This window comes from Canis lupus, chromosome 28 (assembly GCF_003254725.2).
Source record: "Canis lupus dingo isolate Sandy chromosome 28, ASM325472v2, whole genome shotgun sequence".
In the NCBI taxonomy this organism is placed as follows: domain Eukaryota; kingdom Metazoa; phylum Chordata; class Mammalia; order Carnivora; family Canidae; genus Canis; species Canis lupus.
This window is the reverse complement of record NC_064270.1, coordinates 7,382,161-7,397,912: the sequence shown is the minus strand read 5'-3', so window position 1 is coordinate 7,397,912 and position 15,752 is coordinate 7,382,161. Positions and strand designations below refer to the sequence as shown.

Below are 15,752 nucleotides of genomic sequence, written 5' to 3'. Positions count from 1 at the left end.
TAGTATTTAGTATTTTTAGGCTATTGATATTTATTTACAGTGATTACTGATACTGATTAGTATCTGCCATATTTGTTACTGTGTTCTATTTGTTCTACTTGTTCTTTGTTCCTACTTTGTTTCACTATTTTTTTGCCTTTTGTGATACTGAATATTTGTATGATTCCATTTCTTTCCTTAGCATATCAGTTATGCTTTTTTTTTTTTAATTTTTAGTGATTCCCCTAGAGGTTCCAATATGTTTATAATTATGCCAAGTCCACTTTCAAATAACACTATACCATTTTATGGGTAGTAAGAGTACCTTATAATAACAAAATAATCCTAATTCTTCCCTTCCCTTGTATCATTGCTATCATTCATCTCTCTTACACATAAACATACATAAGCATACACATACACACAAAGCATACAACATGAATACACTATTATCACTTTGAACAAACATATCTAAGACAGCAATTAAGAATAAAAAAAATTAAAGTTACCTTCATTTATACTTTCTCTCATATTCTTCCTTTCAATATGTAGATTTAAGTTCCTGACCTAAATCATTTTCTTTCTCTCTGAATAAGTTATTTTAGCATTTTTTCCAAGGCATGGCTACTGGCCACAAATGTTCTTAATTTTTGTTTATTTGAGAAAGTCTTTCTCCTTTACCTTTGAAGGATAATTTCACAGGACATAAAATTCTAGGTTGGTGAGTGTTTTTCTCTCAACACTTTAAATATTTCACTCCATTCTCTTCTTGCTTGCATGTTTTACAAAGAGAAGTCAGATGTAATTCTTATTTTTGTTAACTCTAGGTAACTCTTATTTTGCCTCCTTCTGGCTTCTTTCAGGACTCTTTAATTTTGTGCAGTCTGAATATGATAAGCCTAGGCATAATTATTTTGGTATTTATCCTGCTTGGTGTTCTCTAAGCTTTCTGGATCCATGGTTTAGTGTCTGACATTAATTTGAGGAAATTCTCAGTCAATACTGCATCAAATATTGCTTCTGTCCATTTCTCTTTTTTCTTCTTCTAATATTCCCATTGTGCTTATGTTTACCTTTTGTAGATGTCCCATAATCTTAGATATTCTGTTTAATTTTTTTCAGCATTTTTTTTCTCTTTGCCTTTCTGTTTTGGAAGTTTCTATTAACATATCCCCAGGCTCAGAGATTCTTTCCTCAACTGTGTCTACTCTACTAATGAATGCATCAAAGGCATTCTTCATTTCTATTATATTGCTTTTGATCTTTAGCCTTTCTTTTTTATTCTTAGACTTTCCGTCTCAGTGCTTACATTACCCACCTGTTCTTTCATATTGTCTACATTATTCATTTTAGCATATTAATCATAATTTAAAAAAATTCCTCATCTTATAATTCCAATATCTCTGAATATCTGAATCTGATACTTACTCTACCTCTTCAAACTGTGCTTTCTGTCTTTTAGTCTTCCATAAAATTTTTTTCTTGACAGCCAGACATGATGTACTAGGTGAAAAGAACTGCAGTAAATAGGACTTGAGTAATGTGGTGGTAAGGTGTGAGGGGAGAGGAAGTGTTCTATAGTCATGATTAAGGTCACAGGTTTTGGGGTTTATTTTTCTTTTTAATTTTTATTATTTAAGTATAGTTGACTGGATCACAGTCTTTGGGTAAGCTTTGGCCCTTAGCTGTAAACTTCATAACTGTTTCTCATTTCCACCCCTTTGGTGGGATGGCTACAGCAGCTAGAGTTCTGTATTTCTCTTCCCCCAATTTAGTTAGGCTCTGATAAAACCCCTATAGTTCAGGCACTGGTACATAGTTTCTTTTGAGGTTATGTCTTATTAAGAAGAAAAGAATACTTAAAGAACAGCATGCTCTGGTGTATTTCAAAATGGTTCCTTTTCCTTCCCCACTGCTGGAAGCACAACATTATTCTTCAGTCTTCACTGGAAGAAGCTGGTAGAGCTTCAGGAGGGACAACTCACAAAAGTGTGTGCCCCACCCTGGAGTTTTAACTCCCTGACTTGTCCACATTGAGCCTCCAGCAATTCATCAATACAGTTCAGGTTTTCCTACCCAATACTGATTCCTGTAGAAGTTTCTGTTCCATTAGGTTGTGGTTCTCTGTATTTTCCTGCCTGTCTCCAACTTGGGGGCCAGCAGTATGCCCTGTAATCTCACTTCTCTGACAGATCAAAGAAAGGGTGATTTTTCAGTTTTTTACATGTCAGGACAGAGTGACAACTTCCAAGCTCTTTGCATGCCAGAATGAAACTATAAGTCTGTGTTTACCTCTTAATAATTAATAAGCTATATATATTTATAATTTTTACATTTATAAATTATGTGTGTTTATATATGTATGTTACACCTAATTAAAAAAATTTTTTTAAGTCCATGTACCATATCGTTGCTGCATAGGAAGAGAATTTCAAGCTCTTAATTAAAAACTTACCACTGTCACTTTAAAGTTCTAAAAAAACTTTGCTATACAGTCATCAACAGATTTTCAAAAGGCAAATTAGAAATACAATCAGAAGCATATTCCATCTAGGCACTTACAGCTGGAATCACTGCTAGGCAGGTTGGAAAAACTCCCTGAAGCAAAGGTAGAGTTCTGATGTCAAAGAAAAAGAACTGGGCCACTTCTCTACTATATAGATTAAAAAGGTAATGGTATTCCCATTTTCCCCCTCCATTCTGATGCAAATCTTTTCATTCAGAAGTCTTAAAGTAGTTCTCAGTGTGGGTCCAGGTTAATTTTAAAAAGCTGAGGTACTGCTTGAGGGCAGAAACTAGTTACTTAACCTCTTTTGTATCACTTACAGATTTAGCAAATTGAAAGGCACACTAACAGAAGAGTTTATATAATATTTCATAAAGTAAGTAAATGAGGTAAAAAATCAAGCACTTGGTGTGTGCATCTGTGCTTTTTGGAAAGGAAACAAATGAGGGTGTGGATCAAAGAACTGCTAAATGCTTATTTCCATAATCATTAGGCAACTAAATAGAAATATGTTTGCTAGGGTCACTGCACTGAAAGAATTAGGCTAAGAGGTTAACTAAGCAATCCATGCTAATGTCTGTAATCAAGACTGTACTTTAATCAGCTCTGTGAAACAGGCAACAGCCTGACTATCCCCTAGGAATGGAAATTGCCCCAATCTCACTCAATAATTCACTTTTACATTGATTTAATAATTCTCACTGTTGAACTCTCAGAGTTTAAGACAAATTTCTCTTGAAACAGACAAAAGGCAGAAATGAAAACAGCTCTTGTTCTCATATCATAAAACAGAAAGGGTTTCTGGAATTCTCTGTGAAAACAAAACAAAAAACAACAAAAAACAAGGATGCTCTACTATTTGTATAAGCTGCACTTGATTTCCTGATTCCTGAGAAAACCCAAGGAGTATTCTATGGCAGTTGTATTTCAACTAAATATAACTTATGGGACCATTCGCATGATGAACCAGAACTAACATTTCCAAGTATTCCCTCCCAAGAGGCAGATTTGGGAAAGTATAGTTCTAAGATCCCTTAATCTAAAAGCATCATGTTCCAGTGTCTTTGGTTCTCTGACTTATAAATGAAAAGAAAATTTGCTTGAAGATCCCTTGATAAACCAGATGTCAAGGCAATTTATGTTTTAATGAGAGTACAGAGTAAGCTTATTAAATTTAATGTTAACCGTTAAATATACTTATAACTCCAGTTCTTAGTATATCTCTTCTTGACAGTGTATGAGTAACACATGGACATAAGGACAGAACAATAATGAAAAAAAGAAAGATTATGCAAAATCTAATATAAAAGGAAAGAATGTGTCCTTGGATTAGAAAAATGTACAGAACCTTGTGGACTTTCCTCCCATGTTATGGTATTTATCACACCATACTGTCAAGGGTCTTTTTATAGTTTTTTCTCCTAAGAGCTTCTCGAGGACAGAGATACATTTTTATATTCTTAGCATCTAATAGAGTGCTCAGAGCATAGATGATATACAACAAATGACATTGTGCTAAGTATCCCCTTTAAATATCATAATAATTGTATGAGGTAGGTAATACATCACTACTCAGAGTTTATAGAAAAAAACCTGGGAAACAATACAGTTAAAGAACGTGCCCAAAGTCACACAACAGTCTAACTTCAAAATACATTGTCCTTAATTATTGTACTATACCATCTGAATAAATGAATTTCTATTTTGTCAAGTTTCTGTTTTAATAACTAACTTTATCTATTTCCTTACTCAGATATTAGCTGCATTTGTGCCTTATGTATCAGAATGACTATAACCTCAAGAATCACCAGAAAAACATAAGATTTGGAGACCAGCCAGATAATTTTAGGATCCAAGAATTATTTCTGGACTTCACACTTTCGAAGTGTGGTTCCTATTAACATTAATTATTTCTAAATACAAGTATACTTCATTTTTTAAATGTAACTAATTGTACTGTAATTACAGGAGACAAGTTGAGTAATTTATAATATAGCAACAGTAAAAACATGAGAACTCTTCAATAAAAAACTTTGAAAAGACTGTGAGGTTAAACTAGCCAACCTATTTTAAAGATAGCAGTAAGTTAAAAAAAAAAAAGATAACAGTAAGTGATTTATATTAATTTAATAAACAATTCAATGAAAACTGATTTCTATTACTAGATTATGCCAGGGTCTCATCTACATGATCCCAAATCAATGAAGTTATAAAATAGTTCATAAAACAAATTAATAAAATATTTAATCTTCCATTCTGCTTAAAACAACCATTAATCTTTTGGGATACTCCACAGTATTATATAAACAAAAATCTTTCCAGTCAGAAAAGAGGACTTCAGTAACATGTACTAAGGTAATATTTATTTTTCTTCAGATCAGAGTTAATAAAGGATATAAAGCCAGTCTTACCTAATTCATCTTATATTTTTAATTTCTAAATACACATGTGCACACATTACATATAAAATTATTTATGGAACTGTGAGATATTAATGCAAATCCAGTTAGGCCGATTTAGCAATACTCTTAAGTCTTCAAAACATGAACAAGGGACACCTGGGTGGCTCAGAGGTTGAGCATCTGCCTTAGGCTCAGGGCATGATCCCAGAGACCTGGGATCGAATTCCGCATTGGGCTCCCTGCATGGAGCCTGCTTCTCCCTCTGCCTATGTCTCTGCCTCTCCCTCTGTGTCTCTCATGAATAAATAAATAAAAATCTTAAAAAAAAAAAGAACAAAATGTAATAGAGCTGTAGAAAATCAATATATTTTTTTTCAATTTAGTAAAGATGTCTAAAGTGCCAAAAGAGAACTGATATTTATCTGCTTGCTGTTGAAAATGATCACCTCTAATTTTCAACTGTCAGAATATAATGGAATCAAGTTACACAGTAAAAATTGTCTTTAATTTTTAAGTTTGCTTACAGTAATGGAAATAAAACTTTTTGGTCAGATTTTTACATACCTTAAAAGTAGAAAGCCCATAAAGTCTCGTGGTATGAACAGTCTCTTGAGAAATGTTTGTAATGTTAGTTATAAAGTCCTCAAGGTATTTGCAAGCTTGTTCCAGGTGTGTTGTGTTTATGATGATCTGCACTAGCTAGAAAATACAAAATATATCTGGTAAAATGACATGTACACCAAATCATTTGGTTTTTGAAAATAAATTATTACTTTCAGCAACTGTACCATTTCTGCATAATTACAGCTTTACAGGATACAAGGGATTATGTGATTTCAAAACCTGGCTGCAAATACTATGGAATGCTATCATTCAAAAAAAATATGAGTCTAACTGCCAATTAATTTAAAATAACTCTTAAAAGTACTTTTCCAATATTATACACTTACCAAGCAAAAATTGGAGTATTTTCACTTTTCATGTAAAGTGTGGCTATCAAAAAAATCTACATATATGTTCTAATATCTTCAACTATTAACTATTCTCCAAGTAAACCCTTTTCCTTACATGGCTTGAATTTACACTGACAAAACAAATCCACTTCTACTAATAAATTTAAAATACACGGGATGCCTGGACGGCTCAGTCAGTTAAGCATCTGACTCTTGATTTTGGCTCAAGTCACGATCTCAGGGTTCTGAGATCAAGCCTCCAGTGGTGGCTCTGCGCTCAGCAGGGAACCTGCTTCAGATTCTCTCTTTTCCTCTGTCCCTCTCCCCATATATGTGCACTCCTCTCTCTCTCTCTCTAAAATAAATAAATAAATCTTTAAAAATAAAATAAATTTTAAAAAAGAAACCTAGTGTTATAGGATGATGTTTAGCAATAACTTAATTCATAAAGTTTTTTTCATATAATGAAAGATTTAGCTATTAAGTATTTTTTTTAACCTACCTCTGTCAAACCTATATGAGGTTTTCTAATAAGGTTCAGTAAACAGCTACTCAAAGTTCTGGTCAGCAGCAGATTTGTAGATTTTCTAAGCATATCATCTATTTCTGTTGAGCTAAAAATAAAGGTTGATTATTATTTCGCTTTCCACAAAGGTAACAGTTAGCTTCCTAAATGATTCAACACAGTTTAGTGAAATAACTTGCTCCACCTCATTCTTTTATATCTTTAAATAAATTACCCAGATTTATTAAATCCCCAAATTCAATTCTGTCACAAAAGGGACATTTTCAATAAAGCAGAATGTTTATTTATGGCATAATTTAAATGTATGCCATTAACTATTACAGTAAGACCATGCAGTACTTAGTATAAGGAAATAAAGTTATTTTTATTTATTTTTATTTTTTGAAATAAAGTTATTTTTAAATTATGACTCCACTATGGATACTTCCAAAGACACTATACAACTATACATGTAAAGTCTGGCAATCAACAAATAAAAAATACAACTATATTCAATACAATAAAAATACAACTATAATCAATCAAAAATACAAAATAGCTAAAATTATTTTTTAAATGCAAATTGATGTGAGCCATTACTAGATTTAACTTTAATGTAACTAAGCTATCTATGTCCGTTGACATTTTTTAAAAAGGTTCAAAGAAATAAACATAATTACCTTACATTAGTTTTAACTTGGTGCAAAGAAAAAGAGAAAAAAATAAACCTCTGATATTTATTAACATCCTAAAGATTACTAGGCAAGCACTAACAAGCTTTTATGTTCTCCTAACCACTAGGCCTTCAATTTAAGTAAACAATTACTTCATATATATATATATATATGTGTATATATATATATACATATATAGATATATATAATATAGCTTCATTATCAAAAGAACTAAGCTGTCCTTGGACTGTTTTCTCAGTCTCAGCACTATTAATATTTTAGGCAAGATAATTCTTTGTTGTGAGGCTGTCCTATGTTCTGAAGGATATTTAGCAGCATTCCTGGCCTCTACCCAATAGATACAAGTAGCACTGTTCCCCCTAGTTGTGACAGCCCAAAATGTCTCCAGACATTGCCAAATGTAAAATGTACCTGGTGTGGGGTGAGGAGGTGGAATTACTTCAGCTGCAAATCAACTGCTTTAAACATAGACTAAAATTTTGGCATCCTTTTTCTTTTATTAAAACATTACTCTTAATAATCTATGAAGCACAAATATTTACTAGTTTATATTTATTTTTTAAATGCAGATACAGCAGGGCACTTGGGTGGCTCAGTTAAGCGCCTGCCTTCGGCTCAGGTCATGATCCTGAGGTCCTCAAGTGGAGCCTCGCGTTGGGCTCCCTGCTCAGCGGAGAGTCTGGTTCTCCCTCTCTACGCTGTTCATGCCCACACTCTCTTCTCTCTCAAATAAATAAATGCAATCTTTAAAAAATGCAAATAGAGCAAGATTTGACAAAACACAGGTACTTCTCACTACTACTCCAATGTTCTCCATTTTAATGGAGGCACTATTTTCAGTATCTGTTAACCTTAATTCTGACAGACCTAAAAGAATATTTTCTTGATTCTTTACAACTAAAATCAAGACTTCCCAGACACAGCAGTAGGGTTTCAGGGTTACTGGACATCAACTTTGAGACAGAAAACTCTTTCTAATCATATCAACACTGTCCTAGAACAATCAGCATACTCACTCTGTTAAAAAAGAAGTGGTTGCCTACTCCTCTGGTTTCTTTTTTGACACACTCAAATTATGCTTAAAGACACCCTGAATAGCATACTTCTCAGATGAAAAGTCATGCATAGATAATGCCTGTTGCTTAATTTCCCTGAACTTCCTTGAATGCTAAGTCAATGCATACTTTTTTTTCTTGAATAAGAAATAGTAGAGGAAAAAAAAAAAAAAAGAAATAGTAGAGGAAAAAAACCTATCAGCACTTAAGTCCTTTTTGTGCTAACATGATGTACCTGACAATAATCAGTATTTCCCCCATCAGGTTTTTATCTCAACTGAGCGATTTTTTTCCTTAACTCCTTGTCCTTTGAGCCTATAACTTGTACTTTTCCCACATTTTAAAAAACATTTCAGAGTAATTAAATCTTAATTACAATAAATCTCTTAAAATATTTTATAGCTTAAACTCGTAGGCAAACTGAAAATTTCTTATAGATCATATTAGGTCCAGATGTTTCCTCTGCAACCAAATAGTTGAGACTTTGAAGTCTCTTCATGAAGTCATTTCATTCTCCAGTCCTACTTTTATTCATATATAAAAAGAAACCCAAACATTTGTACTAAAAAAGCTCTGAAGCATCTTCTGGTTCTAAAAATCAAACTCCAAAATATGTTTAAACATAATAAAAGAGCTTTAAAACCCAGAAAGTGATTTTTTCCAGAACTTTTTAATAACAAATAAAAAAAAAAACAAAGGTACTCAAATAGCTCAATTTCAGGTCACAGATCTAATTTTTTTTAAATAAAAATATGTGTCAGAAACCTGATGATCAAGAATAAATTTATATTTACATATTTTTAAAATAACTATGCTGTGTCTGTCTCTGCAGTCTGAACTACTGATTCTCTTATTAACAAAATGAAAATAGCCAATGTTTTTAATAAAATATAATTTCAAAAGTATAAACATAAGCCTTGTTGAATGAGGAACTTATGGTCATAGAGAGTTCATTAGAATGACTAGATATTGGGGATCCCTGGGTGGCTCAGCAGTTTAGTGCCTGCCTTTGGCCCAGGGCACGATCCTGGAGTCCTGGGATCGAGTCCCACATCGGGCTCCTGGCATGGAGCCTGCTTCTCCCTCCTCCTGTGTCTCTGCCTCTCTCTCTCTCTCTCTCTCTCCCTCTATGCCTATCATAAATAAATAAATAAATAAATAAATAAATAAATAATAAATCTTAAAAAAAAAAGAATGACTAGATATTGAACTAACAAGAGTGACAAATATTTTTATCAAAGAGAGGAAAAAAATTGACAATCTTCTCTGCTATAGCTTTAGGCCACAACACTGACTTCCTAGAAGGCTAGGAGTTAACATACAAAAAGAGTCAGAACTGAGGTCCCAATTCTAGTTCTAGTAAGCCATTAGGGACTTTAGGGGAAATCATACATAATATTTTAACTGATGACTTTTATCTTTGGTGCTATAAATGCAACAAAAAAATCAGATAACAATTAGATAGCCAATGTCTCTCCTCTGTAAATAAAACAAAAGTTAATTCTAAACTGCTAAGTTGCTATACTTTCTATAGTTTAATAATACATTAATTAGATATCAGTCTTGGGCAGCCCCGGTGGCACAGCGGTTTGGCGCCGCCTGCAGCCTGGGGTGTGATCCTGGGAACCTGGGATCAAGTCCCACGTCGGGCTCCCTGCATGGAGCCTGTTTCTCCCTCTGCCTCTCTCTCTGTCTCAATAAATAAATAAAATCTTTTAAAAAAAAATTAGATATCAGTCTTATTTTTCAATAATCAACCTTTAGATTAGGTAATAAAAAGTATGTGTTAGGACATGCAAATTGTAATATACTACCAATTTTAAAAATGTTAAAGTAATCTACATTAAAGTAAAAGATGAGGGGAACTCAATATTATAGAGTTGAGACAGCAGCTTCAAGAATAATCCTCAAATAGAACATTTGAGCCAAGTTGTAGGATGACTATTAAAGAGATACTTCTTGCTTCTCCCTTTCATGTGCACATGTTTAGAACAGATGAATGCATGCATTGTTTTCAAAGATGACTAAATATAACCAGAATCTATTTGAGAGTATATAAAGAAATTCAAGTCCACCCAAACGTAAGTCAAACTGTTACCTTCCCTTAACAATTTATTCTAATTATTCACAAGCAGAAGGTACTATCAGGTTCCTAAATACTTGTTTATGTCCCTTCCTCTCTGTCACCACTGGTCCTATTTCAGTCTTTCTTCATCTCCCTTCTTAAACCACTGTCTTAACCAGTTCAACATCACTATTCCTTTTTATCCCCCTCCAATCTATCATCTACACTGAGATCAGAGTAAACTCTGTAGAATATAACCTAGTAATGTCATTCCCTTACAAATTCTTCAACAATTCCCTGATGCTTAAACTATAAACACTCTAAGCTCCAATACTTATATTGTAGTATTCCATCTTCTCTGAAGTAACTATGTGTTTACCATACGCCAGGCACTATACTGAGTGCTTTTTTTTTTTTTAAGATTTTATTTATTTATTCATGATAGAGAGAGAGAGAGAGAGAGAGAGGCAGAGACACAGGTAGAGGGAGAAGCAGGCTCCATGCAGGGAGCCGACTTGATCCTAGGTCTCCAGGATCACACCCCAGGCCGAAGGCAGCGCTAAACTGCTGGGCCACCGGGGCTGCCCCTGAGTGCTTTATTATACTTGCACTCCCTTATTTTATTCTTACAACCACACTATGAATTATTTCACTTACTTTACAGACAAGGAAACTGCAATTTAAACAAATTAAGTAACTTGTCCAAAGTCCTACTAGATAGAACTAGTCAGTGTCACCATCAAGACTCAAACTAAGGACCAAGTTTGAAATTTATATTCTTAACCACTGTAATATATTGCCTCTGTCAAAATCAAAAACTTAGAGTGTTAAATGAAAAACAAGATAGGCATAAATTACTAGTAGCTCTCAGACCATTTGAGTTCCACTACTGAAAACCAACACTGTAGTAATTTGTTACTAATTTTCAGTTAATATTCCTATATATACATTGGTTTTCAAATGCTAGATTATATGGTGTATATCCTATTGTGCAATAGAATACAGTGTCTCTAGAGAATTTCACAATTGAAGAAAAAGCTAATGTCTTTGAAATATATCTTTAGAGACATTGGTATAAGAGGTGGTAGAGTACAATGAAGCTTAAAGAGTTTAATGCAGTGTTTCTTCAGGTGTAGAGTACATTAGACTTACCCAGAGGACTTGGTAAAACCCATGGCCCCACCCTCAGAGTTTCTAATTCAGTAGGTCTGAGGGAGCATTTCTAACAATTTGCATGAGATGTAATGTTGTTGGTCTGGGGACTACTGGCTTGTGAGAAACACATAGCACAGCAAATGCCATGCATTAGGTATTTATCCTCCTTTCTTTTCCTTTCCTCTCCAACTCATATATTATTCAGGAACAAAAATTAAGAAATCTTTTAAAGCACCTCTATTTGCAAGGAAAAAGCAGTGTAAGACCTAAAATCAGATCACTCTTTACTCTGGCAGAAAACACATTTCTTCTTCTTTATTTGCTCTTTAAATCCAAAATATGGTAGCTTATGATAAGAGACACCGATTAAAATAAAATAAATAAAATAAAATAAAATAAAATAAAATAATAAAATAAAATAAAATAATAAAACTGTCATTGTTCAGTTTCAGCTTGAAAAATAAATGACTTATATCTGAACTGCCTTCATGCCTTTCTTATGACTTAAAATTCAGAAGTTTCACAGTGAAAGGTATTTATTGCTACTCAGTATACAAATTCAGAAAAATAAAATTCAGAGAGGGAGGCTATGAAAGCCAGTTTCACCACTCTCTTCTCCAGAGTGTATTCATGATTAGAAATATATCCTGTGACTGTAATGCAGGGTCCATCTCAATAGCTGGAACAAGAAGGCATAAAGATTAATGTTTTTCTAATATTAACTGATTGTTCCTTATATGCCAAACACTTTCACTGATAGGGGAGTCAGAAGACCTACTCTGTCATCCCAGCTATCAAACTAACCAGGTGGGTCATTCTGGATGATGGAGACTCTGAGCTTCAGTTTCCTTGTCAGTAAAACAGAGATACCACATTTCTGAACTCCATAAATATAAGCTAGTACTTTTATCACACCAAATAAATGGTATTCTCTCATCTAAAATCAAGTTCAGGGGATGCCTGGATGGCTCAGTGGTTAAGCTCTGCTTTCGGCTCAGGGCCTGATCCTGGAGTTCAGGGATCAAGTCCCACATCGGGCTCTCTGAGGGGAGCCTGCTTCTCTCTGCCTATGTCTCTGCCTCTCTCTGTGTGTCTCTCATGAATAAATAAGTAAAATCTTTTAAAAAAATAAAATAAAATCGAGTTCACTACAGCCACCAATAACTGCTGTACTGCTCTCCATTATGGAGTATGATACAATTTGCTACAACATCCTTTAAGTCCACTGATTTTTTTTATTTTTATTTTTTTTAAAGATTTTATTTATTTATTCATGAGAGAGGGAGAGAGAGAGAGAGAGGCAGAGGAGACACAGGCAGAGGGAGAAGCAGGCTCCATGCAGTGAGCCTGACGTGGGATTTGATCTTGGGTCTCCAGGATCACGCCCTGGGCTGAAGGCAGGCGCTTAACCGCTGAGCCACCCAGGGATCCCAACTGATTTTTTTTTAATCCTCACTTTAAACCTAATTAAGGGAAAACAAAACTATTAAGAATATCAGCTTCTTTTGACAAGTAAAGTAGGGATATTGTTTAGTTACTGGTAATCTGAGCAACAGAAAAACTAAAATAAATAAGATCTAAACAACTAAAGAAAAAGAAAAAATAAGGAATATTGGAAAACAAATTTAATAAACCTTATTTGGACCCTGATTCAAATATACCAACTACAGAAGCCCAAATGTCCAAGATAAATGAATAAAGATGATGTGGTATGTATACACACACACACACACACACACACACAACACACACACACACAGAATATTATTCAGCTATAAAAAGAATGAAATCTTGCCATTTGCAGCAATATGGAAGGAGCTACAGAATATAATCCTAAATGAAAATAAGTCTATCAGAGAATGACAAATGCCAAATAATTTTACTCTTATGTAGAATTTAAGAAACAAAACAAATGAGCAAAGGAAAAAAAAGAGAAAGAGAGAACAAATTGATGGTTACCAGATAGGGGGATGAGTGAAACAGGTGAAGGGGATTAAAGAGTACACTTACCATAATGAGCACTGAGTAATGTATAGAACTACATTGTATACCTGAAACTAATATAACACTGTATATTAACTATACTGGAGTCAAAATTAAAAACTTAATTAAAAAATTCTAAAAAGAGTAACAGTAGCAAACTGTTATTAGCAAACCAATATACCAATGGTAAAAAGACAGTTTGAAGACAATCAAGAAAATAGTGAATATGGAGTAGGGAACTGATATTATGGAATAGTGTAAATTTTGTTAACTATGATGATTAAATAATGAAATGTCTTTTTTTTTTTTAGAAACACATACTGTTTCTGGGACTAAAATATCATTATTTCTAGAATTTGCTTTAAAATATTTAGCAAAGGGGTACCTGGATGGCTCAGTCAGTTATGTAGGACTCTTGGTTTCAGCTGAGGTCATGACCTCAGGGTCATGATGAGATGGGAGCCCCATGTGGGGCTCTGTGCTGAACACAAGAGTCTGCTTGAGATTCTCTCTCTCTCCTTCTGCGCCTTGGGTGCACACAGGTACTCTCTCTCTCAAATAAAGTATTTTTTAAAAATAAAATACTTCAGCAAAAAAATTAATATGGCAAAATGTTTATTATTGTTACAGACGCTGAAAACACAGGAGTTTCCTATCTCTATTTTTATGTTTTAAGATTTACATTATAGAAAGTAAAAAAAAAAAAAAATCTAACATCAAATTTACAGCAATTTAACCCCAATGTTGCTAAATATGTAAGCCTCTCCAATGAGATAATAATCCATTAAAGAATCAAGGCCTGATAAACAAGTGTTAATGTTTCATAAAAATAGCTATGATAAAGATATATTTCTTATTAGTAAACTTACCTCCGGTGAAGTGACTCTGAAAATTTAAGGCTAGCATAAATAAATTCTTTAACTTGAATGTAAATATGAGGCACTGACTGAGACATGGGAAATTTCTTTGGGAAAGATTGCTGTAGAAAGAAAAACAAGTTAATATTGTTTTTGAAATTTTAGAAAAAAATATTCTAATTACCTAAAAATGTAAAAATTAAATTGCTTTCACATTTGAATAGGAAATAACTACATCTCAAAGTCTTACTATTAACTTATGTTTGAGATTTTAAAGCAAATCAAAATATTTCTGAAGAAAATAAAGTGGCAATTGACCTATTTCCTAAATCATATTATCACACTTCTAAGAAGCAGAAAATGCATATACTAGTACCACTGTATGTTCTGATAAGTATCCTGCAGAAGATGCCTAGCTGCCTGTTGATTTGCATTCATAACACAAGAGTCAGGTTGGCCATGAAAGTTATGGGCCATCTTCCTGGCTCAGTATCGTCAATTAATTCTAAAGACTCCCCTCATTCCCCTTCAGAAGGCTTGACACCAATTTAATAACATACCCATTTCATCCCATAATTCCTATGGTACCTTAACTGCAGTGTGGCCAATGATTTATAGAGTGCCTTTTGGCTAAACTGCTTTATCAGCCAACATCTATTAGCAAATTCTCAGTCTCCAAAAGGTAAATTCTCTCTAAGATTTTTACCCAAAGCCCCATTTATACTTAATGAATTCTAATCTATACTTCCATCTTCATGTTTGTTGCAACCTAGCTTAACCAGTGGAAGTACCCTCACTCACCAAGATGTCTAATGATCTCGTAGATGTTAAATCCAGTAGACTTTTCCAGCTCTCATGTTACCTAATTTATCTGAAGTATCTGACACAGTTCCCTCCTGCTTCTTAAATGATCTCTCCTTCCTTGGTACCCATTCCCCACACTGATTTTCCTCTTATTTCTCTACCTTCTCTGTATCTCTTCCTCTAGCCATCCCTTAAAACTATTGCCATGACTTAGAGTTCTATCCCATGTCTTCTTTTCTTACCACACATATTCTCCTTGGATGATCTCATCTAACCTCATGACTTCAATCATCTTCCAAGTACCATTATCTCCCAAATCTACAACTCCAGACTAACTCTCCTGAAGTCCAAATCTATACAACTAACCACTACTTGGACACCTACCATTTGGCTGTGACATTTGGGACATAGTAGATCCAACAGTGATTATCATCCTTTACTTCTAAATCTGCTCTTCCTGTGCTTCCTATCTTAGTGAATGCTACTATTCTTTAAGGCAGGAACTTGGCTATCATACATGGCCCTTCTATCTTCATCATCCCTCATATGCAAATAATCATCAACTCCTCTTGTTGTCCCTTCCTAAATATCTCTTTAAAAAAATTCCATGACCATAACTCCCACTCAAGTCACCAATCTCTCTCACCAAGATAACTGCAACAAACCCCTAACTAGTTTCTCAGCCACTAATGTTACTCTTCTCCAATCCAATCTCCACACATTAGCCAGAGAGATAGAGAGCTTGATCTTGAAAGATAGATAGAGAGAGAGAGAGAGAGAGAGAGAGAGAGAG

The 15,752-nt window shown here is 33.9% G+C and overlaps 1 protein-coding gene across 28 annotated transcripts in view; it reads right to left on the bottom strand.

The window, feature by feature from the left end:
* The window catches only part of EXOC6 (exocyst complex component 6), a 223,923-nt gene that overhangs the window by 97,127 nt on the left and 111,044 nt on the right, over positions 1 to 15,752 (bottom strand). For all 28 annotated transcript variants that reach the window (XR_007406899.1, XR_007406900.1, XR_007406901.1 and 25 more), the window contains 3 exons: positions 14,168 to 14,277; positions 6,343 to 6,454; positions 5,452 to 5,586 (listed from right to left, as the gene is read on the bottom strand). Coding sequence is in view for 25 of the 28 variants with exons in the window: in XM_049103546.1 (XP_048959503.1) it covers positions 5,452 to 5,586; positions 6,343 to 6,454; positions 14,168 to 14,277 (357 nt within the window). In the remaining 3 variants the exon portion in view is untranslated. The remainder of the gene's footprint in view (positions 1 to 5,451; positions 5,587 to 6,342; positions 6,455 to 14,167; positions 14,278 to 15,752) is intronic.